General features: G+C 35.8%; 2 protein-coding genes across 4 annotated transcripts in view; one reads left to right on the top strand and one right to left on the bottom strand.

Moving 5' to 3' along the window:
- Positions 1 to 4,929: 4,929 nt before the first annotated feature.
- Positions 4,930 to 21,370, bottom strand: part of LOC124365558 (RNA-binding protein 45-like) — a 69,219-nt gene continuing 52,778 nt past the window's right edge. For 2 of the 3 annotated variants that reach the window (XM_046821552.1, XM_046821563.1), the window contains exon 11: positions 4,930 to 5,227. The gene's annotated coding sequence lies outside the window, so the exon portion shown is untranslated. Of the gene's footprint in view, positions 8,775 to 21,370 lie in introns of all 3 variants that reach the window. The other variant, XM_046821558.1, reaches the window with a different exon arrangement.
- On the top strand, positions 9,685 to 21,075 carry LOC124367946. The gene is made up of 4 exons (XM_046825212.1): positions 9,685 to 9,818; positions 14,127 to 14,374; positions 17,467 to 17,780; positions 20,962 to 21,075. Exons 1-4 carry the CDS (start codon positions 9,685 to 9,687, stop codon positions 21,073 to 21,075), a joined length of 810 nt encoding a protein of 269 aa, XP_046681168.1.

The following is a 21,370-nucleotide window of genomic DNA, read 5'->3' as shown; positions in this document are numbered from 1 at the left end:
AACGCTATTCAAACTTTTTCTTCAAATTTTTGAATTGTGGACTCATTACTTAATGCCTCTAGACATATAGCTGTAATTTGATAGATAAAATTCCCAAGATTGGTCAACAATAGCAAGATTAGGCTGATGTGGGGCCCACATGCTGCAGTTCTGTGATATGTTTCCAGATCTTTGGACAGGATTTTTAAGTAATCGTAGACTCAATAAACAAATAATAAAAAAGGCCTTTATACAAAAATCTGAAATTTAAATTCTTTATTCTACATTTTATATTCGTTCTATACTAGTGGTGAGTACATTAAAGCTGCTGACTTACAGTTAAGATAAATAAACTTAAAATGATTCATCCAAGAACATTGATCTCATGGTTAAATAATGTCCTTGTTGACCTTGTTGCTTGACATCAGTGCCAGTCACACCTTTACATCCAAAATCTGAAATATTAAAAAATACTAAAACTTCACTTTGTTTTCACTTGTTCTGTTCCTTTAAATCCTCAAAATAGGTATATGGTGTTGAATCAATTACCCAATGATGAACATTTTACTCTCCAAACTGATAGGTCCTGCAACATCAAACTACATCAGTCTAAATAGCAAAACATTAAAGTGACTGTCCCAAGTAGTGCAGTCATTGAAGCATTATTGCTCCGAATTTTTTTACTGTGAACAGAATTGCATACAATTGTGGAATGAGGTTCATCTTACCCTTAACTTCCAAAGTGAAAATGATTTGTACTCCGCAACCACCCCGGGGGTGGTTGCCACCCCTTCTCGGGGGTGATTTTTTGTTCTTCAAAATAACCTTGGATATCGATAGAATTCCTAATTTTAAGCAAAAAATCATCTATAAAGTTTTTCGAAAAATCCAATACTCTTCTAATTATTGGCAATTGAAAATTCACAATTTTTTCACGTTTTTCATCGTTCTTTTGCAAATGTCTCCAAAAATATACGTTTTATCGAAAATTGTATAACAAACAAAATTGTAGCAGGTAAAAAAATGAACAATTTAGTTTTTTATAAAGTATTATAAGTGCAATATTAAGGTAGATATTAAAGATCAAAGCAGTTTTTATTTTGTCTGAAATTTAATCGATGTGGTCAATGCCATCTAGCGGCAAGCAGATGCATTTTAGGCATTCTAATAAAAAATGGTTTTGTAGTGCTTGAAATAAACTTTAAAATGGGCACTATTAAAAGTCTTTTGCACGTAAAATAAGTGAGCTGTATTGCAAATAAGAGGAGCATCTAAAGTTTTTTTCTTTTAAATCAATGGGTTTCATAAGTGCCATTTCCACCAAAATTAAAATTAACCGTATTCCGCCCAGAATTAACATTATTATAAAGAGTTTGATAGATTTTATCAGTTTGGCTGCTTCAGGACACATATGTTTAAAAAAAATCACGATTAAAAACAAATTCAAATTTAAAAAAACCACCTTTTTTCATAATATCTCAAAAATGAGGACAGATACGTATAAAAGTGTAGGAATGAAAGAATTAGGTATTTTTCGGACAAACAATTTGGTGTTTTTGTTTTTTCTGTCAAACAAAAATTGACGGAGATATGTTTGTTTAAAGAGCGCGTGGCAGCGCAATCACAGCCTCTCTTAAGCCCTTTAACCCTTCACCGTTTGAGAAAAAGGTTTTTTACTATATATTGCAATAACGGTTGTTGTAGCTCTCTTAAGTACCTTTACAATGGGTTTTTATAAATTGCGATAGCATGAACATTGAAGGAGTTATGGTCCAAAAACTTATCATATTTTTTTCTACTTAGTAACTGAAAATTTCGGAGTTTGAATATTTGGAGCAATGTGAAAGTACGCAGTATAATAGAGACCCAAAACTATTGTAATGTGTATATATATACATAATATGGCTAATACATTTTGGAAACGTAGGCATGAATACATACCAACGTTCTTATATGTATATATAACACATGTGAGTAAATTTTATTTAATTTGTAAATATTTTATTCAATAAATGGCAATTTTTTACTCTAAATTAAATTATTTTTAAATATGTAATCATATATATTTACGGTTTTAATTTATGGGTAGTTTTAAGGGTAGAAAACTTAAGAATATGATAATCATTTTCGAGAGTGTGGAATAATATTTAAATCCTTTTCATTTTATAAAAAAAATGTTTAACAATTTTTTACCAAGGGGTAGTTTTTAAGGGTTGAAAGGAGGTTAATAATTTGATAATTATCATAGAGAATATAAAAAATATTTCTTACTCTATATTTACATCTTTTTATGTCGTACCAAAGTATTTTTTGTGATTTTTTCAATTTAGGGGTTGTTTGCAAGGGTTGTAAGATTTTCAAGGGATTGAAAATGATTTTAATATGAGGTAATTGTGTTAGAAAACACTTTACAATTTCACCACTTACTATTAGACATGTTTTCTAGTGATAAAATGGCTCAATGTCAATTTTTCCATTAAGGGGTTGTTTACACCACTTAAAAATAATAGGCGGAGTTCAGATCATTTTCACTTTTGAAGTTAAGGGTAAGATGAGCCTAATTCCAAAATTTCATGCAAATCGGTTCACAGTAAAAAAATTCGGAGGTAAGACTGTATTTTTCGCTTCAATGACTGCACTAAAGTATTTAACAGCCTCCAATAAACATATTACACGCCTTCAAGATTCCTACCAAAATCACTTGTGAGCAGCAGACTGTTAAAAGAAAGAAGATTCTTATTTTGGTTGATAGTTATGGCAGACAGCTAAACAGGATGCTTAAGAGGTCATTTAGTACAGAGTATAGACTCGCAGCAGTCGTGAGGTCTAGAGCCACTGTGGAGAATATGGTACAGGACATTGGTGATTTAGCGGCAGAATTAGGTGAAGAGAATGTAGTCATAGTACTAGTGGGTACAAATGATAATGATGTGGGTAGAGATACTGAATGTAGTTTAGTAAGATCTTGTCTCATAATTTTAAAAGGATTACTAGGCCTGAGTATATTGCTGCCTCAGCGTTAATACCATGCTTACTCATAATATTGAATTGATTAATAAAGCCATAGTTAATAAAACCAATCGACTTAATATTTCCATCTTGGACATAAATGTTGTGTTAAACTAGGAGACACTACACAAGAGTTGGTTTATACTTAAGCAAATTTGGTAAAATGAAAGTATGTGTCTCTCTAGCGAAGAAAATCAAGCAATGTGCCACTGTGTTGGAGCGGCTGGATCCTGAATCGTTGAAAGAAACAGAAGGAAGCCATTAATGATACTGTAATTAGTAATATTTTTGTATTGACAGATGAAGGAACAACAAATATTTCTTTGTATAGAAAGGAACAATATGTCAATGAGTCAGGAGCTGGAGGCATGCATGGCTCACGGGGAGGGCTCAGAGCTGCGCTCGGCCTCAGGAGCATTGCACGGATGAGACAAAATAATACTATTGTCAGTTGAATCATACAATGTAAGGAGTATTCATAACCCCTCATGTTAAATGCTACAAGAAATATGGATAGACGAAATAAGTGAAGCACCACTTCAGGCCATTCCTAGATATACAGTCTGCACATGTTTCTCAAGATATTGAGTGGGAGGTGGGACTATAAAAAGTAATCATCTCTTAAAATCGGTAAACTATATCTTGCACAACTCTGGTAATGTTTTTGGATGTTCTACTAGTGAAGTGCAAAAAGAGTACGTAACTTGTTTGGTGTTATCTTTTAATAGAAAAAAAGCAATAAAATAAAAAGAACTTTTAGAAAAACTTGAAAACTTTCTAAACTGTGTCACTACAAAATTAAAGCATGTAGTCTGGGGAGTGGACACTCGTGGATAACTAGACCTCTGCCGAGTTTTTAAACCTCTACATCCTAGAGAATAAAAGCTTGCTTTAAATAATCTACAAGAATTGCTAAAAACACTATGACGCATGTTAATAATATTTTTACAACAACTTCCCCTAAATATGTGTGCTCATTTGAACCTATCCTTTCGGATCACAGATAATATTTGATTGAAATTAATTTTTCATGTGATCATCACAAACTTGTAAGCCGGCCATGTTAAAAAGAAAGTTTGGAAAACAAAATATTGTTGGGTTTTTAATTAATTTAAAATAAGCTCAATCAAACTAAGGCTCAATCATTTCAGTGGAGACATTCTGGATCGCTAACACCAAATAAGATCAAGTCCCAAAAGTTATCACAGAGATCAAGTTTGAGAAGTGTTTCGAAGATTAGAAGAAGCACTGGCACATGTGCATAATATCTAATGGGGGCTATTTTGAAGGTGACAACATTAATGTACATGAATAAATATTTAAAAAAAATGAAAATTCCCATTACTTTTTGAACATACCTCGTATATGTGCTAATTAATGTTACTTGATTTTATTATAGATTAGCATAATTTATCCCACTAATAATATAAAATAATGTGAAAGTTTGAATGTTTAGATGTTTGTCCTCGAATCACGCTGAAACTGCTATACGGACTGTGCTGAAATTTTGGAACAGGTATAGCTTTTGGTCTGAATTAACACTTAGAGTGCTTTTTACCACCCATAACACATTCATTTCACCAAATAAAGTCAAATTAAAATTGAAAAATCAGTTTGTTTACATTCGAATGTTATGATAAGAACGTAAGCGTGTTATATATATATAAAATATATTAATGAATAAATAAAATATATCCTTGTTGTTTAAAGACTGGTAAATTTGTGCTGGCAACACATGCTCCTATTGTGAGCCAAGAAATAGCAAAATAGTCCAGTCCAAAATTAAAATATATCATATCATCAATCTATTTATGCATAATACCATATTATATATTCCCAGTGATTCTGACTCCAATACTTCCACAAAAGAATATTAGTACTTGTATACTTACCTTTATAGGAAATTATCTTAAAAATGTCTGGTAAATAAAGCAACAGACAAAGTAGTAATATGTTTTATTACCACCAAAATTATACATTATTGACAAAAATATTACACTGTAAGGGATATGCCGAATTATATAAAGATATACACAGATGTAACACAAAATGTCCTTCTTTGGCTGAAAAATACTGAGAATTTCACTGACTAATAAAAATCTGGATGAATTAGTGAGAAAATAGATTAATTAGCCTAAAAAAAAAAACTTGGTAAACTCAGGACGTTTTAGTAACAGTTGGTGGTAGGTCTATTGGTACGTCAGTGAGTCTCGGTCTCTGGTCAAGTCTGTCTCTGAGACTGTAAACAGAACGAAACATTTATTTAAACCCATCTACATTTTCCACGGGATTGTGGAAAGAGACAGTTCTGGTAGAAATACTAGTTTCCAGTTCTAGCTGCCATTGACTATCTTGTCCAGACGGGCACTTAAACTGACTGGAAATGTACTGACTGCCATGCTGACATGTTCAAATTGACCAATTGTGCCGAAAAAATAAATATTTACTAAACAAAACAGAAATATTTTAACATTAAAGGATGCATTAATTCAAAATTATTTCGCTTTATTGCTTGACATTCCGACTAGCAGTGTTAAAAACTGTTTAGTAGCAGGGAGATTTTGGGCTACTATGCTAAATTAAACATAGTCATATGTATGCTTAAATAAAACGTAAGATTATGAGGAATACATGGTCTTGGATTACAGTGATATATTATTGTTTTTTTAAATATTCACAAAACAAATTTAAATTAATTGTACCAATAAAAAAGCTTCTTTTGGCCTTAAAAGATAGAGAGTGGCCACTCTAAACCTTTTTTCAAATGCCTGGTTTTTTCCGGTTCAAAATTTTTGCATCTCTAGTCCATTTTCAAACCAAATATAAACAACTGTAATAGTGTATTTAACCCTTACACCGAGCGCTTGGTAACAGTTTCTCATCGCATGCTATATTTGCAGGAAATGCAACTTGTGAGTTATAGTGGCATAACAAATTTCGACACTAGTGAAATATGCAAGAAATTCAGTGACATCGCTACCTCCTATTTCTAGCTCCTTCGTTTATACCTCTGTGTTTTTCAATGTATTGAAATTGCATAATGTATATACCTAATTATATTCCTTTCTATGATGTTTGGAAAATGCGTATATTCAATTCAGAAAAATAAAGAGAATAAACAATTATCAACTAGCGCTACCACAGAGGAGAGTCCATTAATGCGGGTTTGAGGTGTGCGGTACTCAAACTTTCAGTATGAAACCACGAGTTTTCCAGTTCATAAGGTTGAATTGCTACAACCAAATAATGAGATTCAGAGAGCTGCGGTATAGAGTATCGAAATCGATCCATCACTAGTAAAAATTACATGTACATTAAACAAATTCACACATAATCCACGCTTTTCCAGGTTTTCTACGAAGGAAACCATTGTTACATCTCCACAAAAGTATCATGGTTTCAAGTATATCACAATGCTAACTGAATGCATGAGAGAGTTATCTGCTATGGCAGTTACTGAAGTGTGGTTTATTTGCTATCTGAAGAATAAGTAGACACCGGTATCGAACAGAACCTTCTATAATTGCCCCCTGAGTATGAGCACAAGTAACAAAATCATTTACTGGGACTTAAATATTTTGTGTTTGCCTAAATGTAATACAGGGGTCTAGGGGATGGGCTGAACTTAGTTTGGGTGATCCCCAATGAACTGGGAAAGTACCTCCCTAACGGTGACACTGTCTCTAGTGCCACGCAAGACCAATGGGGGATCCAAATCCAACCAATGGTTGGACTTGAATGGACACTTGGATAAGTGTCCTGCATGTCAACTGTACCCCAGGAACTAGGCTAGTGCCCCAATTGTGCACTGTGGCAGCAGTTGCCCTCGACACCTCGTAGGAGTGGTGCCAGGTTGGGCATGGCCAGTCTCGAGTGGTCTGTCCAGAATCGTACAACACATATGCTTTTATATGGACTGGGAGCCTCCTATCCCATGGTGTGAAGCGACCTGTGCCCAAGACATACATGGTATGGGGATAGTGCATCGTGAACGGAGCCCTTGGGGATTGAGCTGTTTAGAACTATATATATGTTTAGAACTATACTGGAACTTGAAAAAAGTCCAGTATAGGAATCCAAGAAACACAAACTGGGTATCATACAAGGAAAACCTACAGGTACAACTAGGATCCAAAGGTAGTAACCGGAAACGGATTCACAATACAGTACAGCTGGACAAATCTGCTGACAGTCTAACTTCTGCAATTTTGGGTTTCTTTTGATCTCAGTTGTCCTGTCATTAAGAAGAGGAGATCCAAAGGTACTAAAGGTAAAATAACCTTACCTGATCATACGAGGCTCTGACTAGATTTCCTCAATATTTGTGGAACTTTTATCAAGTTTAAAAACAAAAATAAACAAAACCCAAAAGATCTTGATCTAGAACACTTACAGCAGGCAGCTGCATCCAGCAGCTTGGCTTTGGATGTCCCTGCCTGTTCATCATGCTCAATTACCATCAACGAAGACTCAGCAGTTGGTGGTGTTGATGTAGAGGTTGAGTCCATGGACACAATCTGCAGCATGTTAACTGGACTACAATCTCAAGCTCCTTTGCAAATTGAAAGCAGTGGTTGAAGGAGCAAAAGAACGCTGATGGCACTTGGCTTCCGGATAACGAATAGAGGAGGCAAATAGCTAGAAATCAGCCAATGAAAGGAAAAGACTAAAGAAGCATAGGGAGTCAGCATTTGGTAAAATTGGAAGAACTGACTGTACTCCAAGTAGGAAGAGAGGGCACTTGGGTGGAAGAGGCACCCAACCGCACCTTCAGAGCCGACAGATTGCAAAACTACTCCTTCAACAGAGTGGGGGATACATTTAGGGAGGTTTTGACGGGACATAAAGTTGCTTTGGTCCCAAGATCTTTCCTGAAAGGTGCTTCTTGGAGGATGAGGCCTCGCAGCTGCATCCTTGATGATGTTTTCTCAGCAGAGGGTGTGTGTCTGTAGTTTGAGAGGTGCTTTCCTTGATGAGGTTTTCTCAGCAGAGGGTGTGTTTTTGCAGTTTAAGAGGTGCTTTCTTGAAAGAGGAGCTCTCATCATGTTATGTAGCAAGGGACTGGCTCTGCACTCTGGCTCCGGGGTTCAATGTTGTGGTACTGAGGGGATAGATAGAAGAGGTCTTTGGAGACTATAGGGAGCTCATAAGATCTATCAAGGACTTCTTCAGGGTTGATGGATCTGTGGCCTGGAAGGACTATGCAACCATCCTTAAGGCCATTGCCAAACAGACGGCTGGAAATTCCGTGGCTAACTGGAAGGTTGTCGGAGATGCCCACACAGGAGGTTCCAGAACAATTGTAATGTTGATAGATGAGCAGTCAGCAGCGACTCTTAAAGTGAGGAACTGAAGGTTTTCATTGGTGTAGAGCAGGTCCAGCTGAGAACATGAGGAAGATTTTCATGCGGCTGTAATACAGGTACCCTGGATTTGTAAGGGTAAAATATCAGGGCTTTCCATGACAGGGGTTAAAATTATTAGCACCCATAATAATAATGCCAAAGATTTTATTTTTTGTAAGCAACAAGGTGAACAACATTCCTGTTCTGGAATTTTGTTCCAGAGATATCTCCACCGTCAGGCTGATTGGAGCTGGCACTGAACGAACCCTGATGATTTCATCATATCTCCCGTATGATTATGTTGATTCTACACCCTTCAGAGAGATGGCTGCCTTGGGAGATTATGCTGGGAGGAGCACTTTGGAGTTGGTAATCGGCTGCGATGCTAATTCGCACGAGGCGTGGAGCAGCACCAACACAAACAGTAGATGTAAGTCGCTTCTGGAATATATAATGTCCCATAGTCTAGTGGTTGCAAATGTGGGTACTGTTTCTATGTTTTGCATGCAGGCACGTATGGAGGTGATAGACGTACCATGATGACAGAGGATGTGGTTAATCGGATACATGGCTGGCATGTGTCTGACGAGCCTTCCTTCTTTGATCATGCTCATCTGCTTTAAATTCGGAGACCGGAACTTGAAAAAAGTCCAGTATAGGAATCCAAGAAACACAAACTGGGTATCATACAAGGAAAACCTACAGGTACAACTAGGATCCAAAGGTAGTAACCGGAAACGGATTCACAATATAGTACAGCTCGACAAATCTGCTGACAGTCTAACTTCTGCAATTTTGGGTTTCTTTTGATCTCAGTTGTCCTGTCATTAAGAAGAGGAGATCCAATGTAGCGTGGTGGAGCTCTGTATCGACGAAGAGAATCGGGGCTTTATTCAGGAGAGCAAAAACTTGGGGTATTTGGGAGACCTACCATGGAGCTCTTCCACTGTACAACCACAAGATTTGTACAGCTAAGAGATTAGTCTGGAAGAAACTCTGCACTGACATTGACAGTGTGCAGGATTGTGCAAGGCTTCAGAAGCTATTAGCAAAATAACTGTGGAGTTTGGTGTGTTGTGTAATAACCTTCAGAAAGATTGAGTCGGTGGTTTACTTGTTCAGTCCATATAAAGCTTCGGGAGGAGACAGAATGATTCTGGTTTGCTTGCAGCGGGGGTTGAATATTTCCCTTTCCCTGCTATGCAGTCTGTTCAAGGCTTCTGTTGCCCTCATGTACTTTCTGTCCTGGAGGGTATCCAGGGTAAAGTTTATACCTAAGCAGAGGAGGTCTATCCTGGATTGACCCAAGTCCTTTAGGCCGATATATCTGTCCTTCTTTATTCTCAAAACCATGAAGAAGATGATTGCTAGGTTTGTTTGGGTGGGAACTCACTTGGAGTGCTCTCTACCTCCAAATCAGCATGCTTACACTCCAGGGAGATCATGCAACTCAGCCTGCATCAATTGGTATGCAGGATTGAGAAGGTACTAGCAGCTAAAGAAGTAGCCATACGTGTCATTGAAGGAGCTTTTGACAATAGACACTTAGGCGATTGTCAATGCGGTCTCTACATGTGGTATTAATGGACAAATATGAGACTAGATAAGGACCCTACTCATAGATGGGGTGTATACTACCACTTTTATGGGAGCGAGCATCAGTGCACGGACTACAAGGGGCTGTCCCCAGAGTAGCGTCCTTCCTCCTATGAAACCTAGTTGCAGACCTGCAAAACAGACGTTCTTGCAAATGTCTTAGAACAGCAGTGGTGTCTTTGCGGAGGGGTATGCAGATGACATTGGGATTATTGTGAGTGACAACAGTCACGGAATTGACCAATGCTGCTTTAAACGTGGTGAGTAACTGGTGTGATGGAATGTGCCTTAATGTCAACCCCACCAAGGCTGCTGTGTTTACCTTACAAGAAGCCGTCAGTTGGAGGATATTGGTCCAGTACAGGTGCCAGAATTGTGGGAGTGAGACCATGTATAGAGCTGGTGGTCCCTGTGAGTCCTTACCCCACAGTCTTTCAAGCAGAAGTCACAGTCATTATGACATATGCTCGTGAGAATTTTCATCTGTAGAATAGGGTTAAGAACATTAGCATTTTCTAGGTGCACACTCTCTGTTTCTGTTAATTACAAAACTATTTTGGTCATGCCAAGATCATCACTTTCACTATGCTGGCCCAAATACTGTGTGGTATGCTGTTTATTTGTGTGGGTATTTGGTATCAGTCCACTCAAGTGATGACTATGGGATATAGTTCTACTATGACCAAACAAGCACATGGTCATAGAGTTCGTTGACTACATTACTATGTTTTACATTATACATTTGTAGAAGACTTGAGCATAATTTTAATTATTTTTCTCTACTATTCAACATACTCTACTATCTAATATTAAGGCAATTCACTTAGGTTGCATAAATGATTCTGTACTTTGCTTTATGACCAAACAATCTCATAAAATATGAGGGTTATCCAGAAAATAACAGTTGTTTATGTATAGCACAGGAATTAGTGTGGGTAGTATCACCATGTATCAGTATGTACGTTAGCACATTGTCCCGATACAACATCAAAACATGAGTGCTGTAATAGAAAATTCTGCCAAGTGTGAAGTGCATGGTGTTAGGCCCAGACATTATGATTAAAGATGTAATCTGTCAATGGATGTAAATTTTAAATAATGAAAGAAAAATATTCACCATGAAGAAGAGAGTGGTAGGCCTTCTCTTGCCAGTGATGATCTACTGTACAAAGTGAATGAAAAAGTTCATGAGAACCGCCAATCATGATTTCGAAACTTTGCAATCATCTTGCTGAAATTTCTCAGTCACACAAGACAGTGACAGAAAAACTAGGCTACCGTTAATTTTGTATTCATTGACTACCAAAACTGCTTACAGACAACTACAAAACAAAAAGTTTTACCACGGACTTTCTTTCTCGGTATGACTTTGAAAAAGAATTCTTAGACGAGATTGTTACTGGTGAAGAGACTTTGGGTTGCCTATGTGAATTACGAAAAAAATTGAAATGAGGATATACCGCTTCACCATGTAAGCCAAAGAAATCCCGTCAAGCTTAGTCAGCAAAGAAAGTCATGGCTACAGTTTTTTGGAATGCTAAGATTTTATAAAAATAGTATAACCATCACTAATAAAGCCTCATGTGACATTTTGAAAAGACCAAGAAGAGTGATTCAAAACAACCGTCATAGCCTCTGACATGTAGTGTTATGCTTTTGCTCAAAGTACAAATGAAATTTTGGCCAAGCCAAATGGGATGTCTTTGCTCCCACAGCCAAGACTGGCTCCTAACAACTTTTCAGTGATTCGTCGATAACAAAGAGCTTCAAAACGCCAAGTGGCAGGTTGACTACATTCACAGGTGGCAGATTTTTATGCAAAGGGTATTGCAAAGACTGCTCATAGATATAACTACATTATACAGTGTGCATGAATCTGTTTGGCAAAATATGGAAATGTTATAGTTTTATAAAGGGTGTCCAACAAGTAACCCGACAAACTTCTCAGGTGGTTTCCTCTTATCAAAATAATGATAGTTATTAAATTTATTGGATTGTATGCGAAATGAACTGAAAAATTGAATAAAATACGTCCCAGACCTGTAAGACCACCATTTCTGAGATATCAGAAAAATATGCAAAATTCGGTCTTGAAAAACATGCTTTGTTTAGATTTGAAGTAAATCATTAACCCGTTTCTTCCCACTGTCGACATTTGTCGACACGCAACTTAATATTTTTTTGTGGGAAATTTTTGATTGGTCTAGGACTCTTACGATAATATCCCGCTGTTATGTTGGTATCTCTGAACTAGCAGTTGATGCGCCGCGGCAGTGGCTAGTTTGGTGCTTTTGTGTCAACAACTCTACTGATTGACTCTCAGCCTCACTATGTCACTGATAGACAGGTAAGTGTATTACAACCTTGTAAATAATAATATTATTTACCGTACGCTATTTTATAGTGATATAAGATATGTGTATGACGTATTACTGTGTTGAACGTGTAAAATATTGTTTTTAGGGTATCGATTTTACAATCATAAAATATTGATGTCGACAAATGTCGACAGTGGGGCACCAGCGGTAGGGGTCGATGTCCATTACAACAAATTGTTTTTTTTTAGTTGACGGTAGCTGACATCGCTAATATATTGGAAGAGAGTGAAAATATTATAGATCCAACATTTTTTATTGAGCCACCATATAATCCCAGCCCTCAGTGACTGTGATTCCGATGACGATGATAGTGGCAACATAAATCATTTATCTGGCAACCAACTCAGAGCTGGTGGTGAGCTGATAGGAAGAAAATTAACTGAAGATGGGTTAGTTTACAATAAGAATTGGTGGAATACCTGAAGAAAAAGTGACCAAGAAGAAGTGGAACAAGTAGAAGATAAGAAATTTGAGGAACCTGTGGACGAAGATAACAGTGTAGTAAGCGTAGATGTTGTTTTTGAAGAAGAAACCCAAGGAAAAGTTAGTAAAAAATACGTTAGAGAGCAGAACTAAAAAAAAGAAAAACAAATAAAAGATGTTAGAACAAAAAAGAAGGTGAAAGGAAATAAGTCAAAACGTACATGGAAGAAAAAGACATTGCAGATGTAAGCTCTATAGAGTTTACTCGTGCAAATTTCTTGTCAAATGATTATTCTCCTGTAGAACTGTTTGAAATGTTCTTTGATGACGAGGTCGTAGAGTACATTGTTTATTGCACTAATCAATATTCCCTAGAAAAAGGAAACATAAACTTTTCTACATCAAAAAATGAAATACGTCTGTTTTTCGCCATTCTTTTTCTATCAGGATACAACACTATGGCTCGTTACAGAATGTACTGGGGAAACGGCAGAGGACACACATCATGAAGCAGTTTCACGTGCAATTTCACGTAATCGTTTTCAGGATATCTTGAAAAAACATTCACTTCTGTGAAAATGATAAATTAGACAAAGATGACAAGTTTGCCAAAAGTTCGCTCTGTTATGTGCATGCTGAAACGAGCGATGGCTTCGTTACTTCCCAGGTGACATTTACTTATCCATTGATGAATCCATGGTACCTTATTTTGGAAGGCACGGGTTGAAACAACATATCCATGGGAAGCCTATCCGATTCGGATATAAAGTTTGGATATTAGCTACAAGGTTAGGCTACGCTATTCAAGCGGAACCGTATCAGGGCAAAGCGACTGGAGCAACTATTCCTGAGCTCGGTGTGGGAGGCTCAGTTGTCATTGATCTTATATCTGAACTCCCACAGGACAGAAAATATAGTTTGTTTTTCGACAAACTTCTTTACATCTTTTAAAACTGCTTGAAGCGTTAAAAAACAGGGGATATCATGGTACAGGGACCATAAGGGTAGACAGAGTTGGAGGATGCCCCTCTTCGTAAACCTCAAGATCTCAAGAAAGAACCAAGAGGGTACTTTCCATCAAATAACTGACACACAGACACCAACATAACACTTGTAAGATACATGGACAAACAGTGTTTTTACTATAGCGTCGACAGCAACAGGCGTTCATCCTGAGGGGAAAGCAAAGCGTTGGTCCTCTAGCAATAAAAAAACACATCGTTGTGCCACAGCCAAACTGTGTCAATTGGTACAATATGAATATGGGTGGGGTGGATAGGCTAGATGAAAATGTATCTACCTACCGTTATTCATATTCGCAACAAAAAGTGGTATTGGCCAATGGTTGCATACATGCTGAATGTGAGTATGAATAATTGCTAGGATTTTATTACAGAATGACGCCAAAAGGAGCTGAAGAACAATTAGATCTTCTTGGATTCACCCGCTACATTGTCCGTACGTACATGCGAACATGCACAAGCCATCGATCCTCTGCAGGACGGCCAAGCCAGACAGTATCCAGTAGGGTGTTGCCTGAAATCCGATTCAGTGGAAAAGATCATCATTTAGAAACAGTTCAAAAGCAAATTCGCTGCGGCACTGTGTTCCAAAGCAACAAGGAAACGGTGCAAGACTTGTCAAGTTGGATGCCATGTGCTTTGTGCGGAGGGGCTTTCCATACTTCCTGAGGAAGTAATCTCTTATACAATCCTTTATGATATGTAATCTATTCATAAATACTGTAATGGAACAATTAAAAGCATCATTATTTCATTTTTTAACTTATTTTCAAACCACCCCTTTCATTCCCACTGTCGACAAATGTCTACATTAGCCTCTATTCTCTAACTGCACCCGTTCATGCCCACTGTCGACATATGTCGACACATGCTATAATTTATTGTTATTATTAAAATTTTACATATTTCATACTAAAAACTATAGTAAATAAACGATAATAAAGCAAATAACCAAAGGCCACCAAAAAATCTGACAAAAAAATAATTTGGGCAGAAACGGGTTAAATGGGTAATAAACACACAAACATTTTAACCAAAACTCTTAGAAATTTAATTCCGAAGAGAATAAAGTAAAACAGGCTAATCAAACAAACATAAAGTTCAAAAAGTTAATGTTTAATTAAATTAACACATATCAAAAATAAGACAGAAAATGCAATATCTGTTTATAAAATGAACGTTCTTTGTAAAAACAAAACATTTAATGATGTTTTTTATTCAGTTACAAAACGTTTACAGTATAAAACATTATAGGTCGAGAAACAGTGTCAATCAAAATGCTTTTAGTTTATTGAAAATCGAGATTTGGCAACACTGCTGCAACAATATTAAATTCAATTCAAATTATTCAAGATTTACACAATGTACATTTATAAAGTATCAATAAAGAATAGCGTTACTATTATATTACAATATGTCTATTTAGTAACTACATAAATCATTAACTAAAGAAGTTTACCTCAAAATATTCTTTAAATAAGTATAGTGATTTTTCAATTAAAAATAATTTTAACTTTGTTTTAAATATGCAGATTTTACAAACTCTTTTGGAAGAAATAACAAGAATTTGGATCCTGCAGTTGTGGGCTTTTTACTAAAAAGTTCAAGTTATGTTTTGGGATTGATGGATATAATTTCTATGGTGAGTGTTACAATCATGATTTTCTCCTAATTTACGTATACTACTTTCATTTGATTTCACAAGCATGATAGTTTGTAAAATATATAGATCATATATAGTAAGGATTCTTAATTTAGACAAATGCTGTTTGATAGATTCATTGTGTTTCAAATTTAAAATTTTTCTAATTGCTCTTTTTTATTGGTGAAGCATTTGGTCTAGATTTCTTTTTCTTGTAGCTCCATACATGCTCATACCATAAGACATGTGTGAATTGATTAATGCAAAATAAATTGTTTTTAAGGTTTCAATGTTACATATCCTCGACATTTGTCACAGATCATAAAGACTAGAGGACATTTTATTTACTAGATGGTCCATCATGTTTATCCCAACTTAAGTGTTTGTTGGTCCAATATTAGTCCAAGAAATTTTGTTTTCTACTTGATTCAGTTTTGAATTTTCTAGATAAACATTTGGTTTTAATTTTGATCTAGTTTGTTTTGTACAGAATGAAATAAAATTCGATTGATAATAGGAGATTTTTAGTGTATGAAAATTCTTTTACAATTGAAAAACTTAGAAATGATTTAAGCTCAATTTCCTCTTGACTTTTACTTGTGATGTGACGTTGGTTTCATCAGTGTAGAGGAACATTGAGCCATCCACCTGTATCACACCCGGCAAACCCTTTTAAATAGTAAAGAAATAGAAGAGGACCAAGTATAGATCCCTGTGAGACTCCATGTTTTATAGTTTGAAGATTAGAATACAAATTTTGAGTGTATTTATATTTTCTAAAACTATTTTGAATTTGAATACATCATTGTCTGTTTTTTAAATATAATTTGAACTATTCATGTTCCTTACTCTTAATATTTAAATTGTAAAGTACATTAGGTAATTCATCATGTGACACACTGTTGAATGCTTTGGAATAGTCAAGCTAATTCCAATGACTTTTATTCCTATCAACCAAATCTATTATTGATTCAATGAAATTAACACCTGCAGTTATCGTAGATTTCTGTGGTCAGAAACCATGTTGCTCATCATCCAATATGGGATTACCCTCCAGGTAATCCAAAAGTTGATTATATACTACATTTTTAGAGAATACAAATAATAATGATATAGGTCTGTAACTTGTTGGACTATTTAAATGCCCCTTTTATAGAGTAGAGCGACTTTAGGATTTTTTAATTTGGATGGGAAAAGGCCAGATATTAATGATGAAGCAGTAATTGACTATGTGGGATAATGGTTCGGAGATTAGCGGGAATGACTAATTAATGAGGGTGATTGGTATATCATCAATTCCTGTTTAGAATTTGTTCTTGAAAGCCATTATAATTGTTTTAAAAATTCTTTCATCAACTTCTATAAATTTAAATTAATTTGAGGCTTGAGGCAGTTTTTCAAGATCCGATTGATTAACAACATTTTTATGAATATTTGGAAGCACAAATCTTTCAATAACATTTATAAAAAAAACTCATTAAACATATTACAAAAAAAAAATGAGTCTGATATCGATATGTCATCCTGGACTAATTGTATGTTACTGGTGATTTTGACTTGTTTGTAGTTTTCTTAATTTTACTATCAAATCCCTTTTTTTATCACTGTTTATTTAAATTTTATTTTCAATTTTCATCTGATTAATTAATTGTTTTAAATCATTAGTTTTTCAAACCCTATATGTTTTTTCCAATTGTGCATTCTTTTCCTCTTTAATCTTTACATCACCTGAAATCCAACTATTTAGGTTTTTCTCTTTTTCAACAGATAATAATTTAGGAAAGCTAATTTCAAGACATGAACAAATATTGAGTAAAATACATTTACTTAGTTTCTATGCTAGCCTAGTAAACTAATAATCAATTTTCACTTGCTAAGACATCAAGTGGACAGCATTTATTTAGACCTTTCCAAGGCATTTGACAAGATTAGTCACTCACTTCTGATTTCCAAGCTCGAAGGATATGGTTTCTGCGGACTCTCTCTAGAATGGTTCAAGAGCTATTTAAGTGGACGCTCGCTGAGGGTCAAACTTGGAAACCATTTGTCTGAAGAATTTCCTCCCACCTCAGGTGTCCCACAGGGGTCCAAGCTTGGCCCTATTCTTTTCAACTTGTTTGTCAACGACATCATCAGCCACCTATCATCGGAATATCTCCTCTTCGCAGATGACCTCAAGATATTCAAAGAAATCTACTCTCGTGATGACTGTCTCAATCTTCAACGTGATCTGAACCTAATTGCTGAGTGGTGCGATGATAATAAGATGGTCATTAACTCAACCAAATGTCTTACAATCACCTTCTGTCGTCTGAAGAATCCTGTTGCTTTCAATTACACTGTATCCGGCGACATCAAGCGAGTGACCTCGATAAACGACCTTGGAGTAAGTTTGACTACAAATTTGTCACCCGATGCACACATTGATGCGGTATCTTTGAAGGCAAACAAAATGCTAGGATTCATTTTTCGAATGTCTAGAGGGACGTTCGGTGACGAGACACTACTGCTCTTGTACAAGGCTTTAGTTCGGCCTAATCTGGAATATTGTACTCTTGTTTGGTCCCCTCATTACGCATCTCATATTCACAAACTACAGAGTATTCAAAACAAATTTTGCAGACTTCAAGGAGTCCGGAGAGGTGCAGCCTATCGGGAGGTCTCTGTCCCCGCACTTGAGCAGGAATTTCTTCTGCCTACGCTGGAGTGCAGAAGGAGAATGTTTGATATTATTTTCCTGCACAAGCTTATCAACGGGGCGATCGATTCACCAGAGCTTCTGAGTAGGATATCCCTCTTGGTGCCTGCTGGAACCAGATCCAGGAATATGTTTTCAACCTGCCACCACTCAAACAATTACAGCTATCACGGTCCTATTGCTCGACTTCATAGGCGTGGAAACAGCATTCCTTCCGATGGTGATATGTTTTATGACAGCATCGCACACCTTAAAAAGAGACTGCAACAGTAATGAGTGATAGAGTTTTTTCCCCTTAATATCAGTTGGAGATGATGTTTGTGATTTTTTACTATTATAACATTATTTCACAAATCTTAATACTTATTTATTATTCCACTGCATAATCACTACTTTCTGTAATTTAATTAGTTGTTATTTATTTTGTTGATGTTATATTTAAGTTGCATGAAAATGTTGTGAAATTATTGTATATTGGTGGATGCCGTTGAAATAATAATAAATAAATAAATAAATAAATAAAAGAGCCTTAAAAATAAATTTGTGTTAGTTTTCGAAAACTTTCTACTATACCTTTTATTTACATAATGAAGAGTATTTTTACACTAAGAATTTCAATCAGTTGCCCATCATGGTCTGATGATATACCTGTTATAATGCCAGATGTCTGTAATTTCTTACTTGTGATATTAGTGAAGAAGTTATCTATGCTGGTTTCTGACTCGGAGGTAACTCTAGTAAGAAAACTAGTTTACTTTATAAACTAAGTTAAAAGAATTTACAATACTAACAAAATTCCTATATGTTTTGTCTTTGTTCAAAACATTAATATTAAAATCTACTATGATAATATTCTTGAATTTATCATTTAATGTATTACATAACAAATTAAGTACAGGGTGATTCATAAAGAATACCACAACTTTACAAATTTGTATTTAATGGAAGAAAAATAATATAACCTTCTGTTATACATCATTACAAAGAGTATTAAAACAAGTTCAGAGATGTTCTATATAACCCCTTCCAGACACTCGAACAATATCAATCTGATACCCACTCATTCCACACTCTCAGTAGCATATCAGGCGTAACAGTTTGGATAGCTGTGTTATTTCTTGTTTCAAGTCATCAGTGGTGGCTGGGAGAGGTGGCCGAAATACTATATCCTTAACATACCCTCATAAGAAAAAATCGCAGGGGGTAAGTTCAGGGCTTCTTGGAGGCCATTGATGAACTACCTGGTGGCCGATCCATCGCCTCAGGTAGTTGACGTTCAGGTAGCCACGGACAGATAAGCGCCAATGTGGTGGCACTCCATCCTGCTGAAATATGAATTGTTGTGCTTCTTGTTCGAACTGAGGGAACAGCCAATTCTCCAACATCTTCACATACTGTAGTCCAGTTACAGTAGCACCTTCGAAGAAAAAGGAACCAAAAACTGTATTGGCTGAAATTGCACAGGAAACGTTTGCCTTATGCGAGTCACGTTCATGCTCAATTGTTTCCCACAGATTAACAGTACCCCATATATGGACATTGTGCCAGCTGACTTTCCCGTATGTGTGTTCATCACTAAACTCAATCTTTGAAACGAAAGATTCATCCGTTTGAGCAAGGATAAACTCACAGAAATCGATTCTTTTTATCTTATCAGCTGCAGAAAGGGCTTGAACCAATTTCAAACGATAAGGTTTCATTACTAACCTTTTTCATAGGACTCTCCATACAATGTTTGTGGAAGTTGTAGCTCTTCAAGTCAATTTACCTGGGCTGCGAACAAATGCTTGCTATATGCGTGCTATATTGTCATCACTCGTGCACGGCCGTCCAGAAATTTTCCCTTTGCACAAACACCCATTCTCTATAAACAGTTTATACCAACGTTTGATACACCACCTATCAGGAGGTTGAACACCATACTTCGTTTGAAATGCACGCTGAACAACTGTCATCGATTCATTTCTGCCGTACTCAATAACACAAAAAGCTTTCTGTTTAGCAGTCACCATCTTAGCATCAACTGACGCTGACGCCTTGTCAACAGCGCCTCAGGTGAACGAATGAGCAACTAAATCAAACTTTAGAGCTTCCTTAATTCGACGACAGATAGTGCTTAGCTCTCCTTTTATTCTCTGCAGAGTTATAAATTTTTAAAGTTGTGGTATTCTTTTAGATTCACCCTGTATATTCAGAAAAGATTCAAGTAGACCTTGCTATGGAGATCTATAAATACATGCTAAAATAAATGAAAATGTATTTACAATAATCTCTGATAAGCAACATTCAAATTATTTTTCGGCTGTAAGATCTTAAACTTCCAGAATTAACAATTTTTTTACTTTTAATGTTATTTCTAACTAAGAGTAATACACCACTGCCAAGTGAGATGGACTTTGTAAAAAATGGACATATTTTATATTTTGGAATATTTAGATGCAGGATTTCTACTCCAGTCATTTTATGTTCAGAAATTGCTACTACATCTGGCTGGATTTCTTCTAAATTAATTTTTAATACGTTAATACGTGATGATAGGTGTTGAACATTTTGATGTAATTTTTTAAATAGTTAAAGTTGAATGTTGTTTACATTTTTTTTTATTTTTGGAATTTAGTTTAAGATTGGTTTCAATATATTTTAAATTTTGGTAGTTTTTCATTCCTGATATTTTAATACGATTATTGTTATTTGAACTTAAAAGTGCATTATTATGAGCCAGGTCAATAACATTCAAACTATTATATCTACATGTGGAACAGTTTTCATTGTCATAAAAGTTCAATTTAAATATGAAAAATATAAACAAAGATCACTGACACCATATTGCACATGATTCACATCACTTTCACTGGACACTGTTTTCTAGAAATCAAGATTTTTTGGCTTGGAAATCAAGACGATCGTGATGTATGGCCATCTCGTTGTCTCCTGTGCTCCTGGGTTTGCAGTTATGATTGATCCGGACGATGACAGTGGTTGAAGTGAAGAGGTCTCAGGTTGCATGTGTTCAATAACAAAGGGCGATGGTGTAGCTAGCGGATCCTCTGACAAAATATTGTATTTTAAATCAGTGATGAATTCATCATGTGTTAAAAGCTGTTCCATAATACTCTGGAGGACCATTGGTTGTACAATATGATGTCCACAAGGGCTCCAGTAAGAAATTTCATTATTTTGGTTACAAAGTGCTCTGTGGATATTTGATCACGAACGTACCCCTTGGCTGAACATATGAGCTTTGTAAAACCTCTTCTCTTAAAATCAATTGAGAAATC

The sequence above is a fragment of the Homalodisca vitripennis genome, chromosome 1, assembly GCF_021130785.1.
Source record: "Homalodisca vitripennis isolate AUS2020 chromosome 1, UT_GWSS_2.1, whole genome shotgun sequence".
NCBI lineage: Eukaryota > Metazoa > Arthropoda > Insecta > Hemiptera > Cicadellidae > Homalodisca > Homalodisca vitripennis.
Note: the sequence above shows the minus strand (reverse complement) of the source record. Positions and strands in the feature narration are given on the sequence as shown.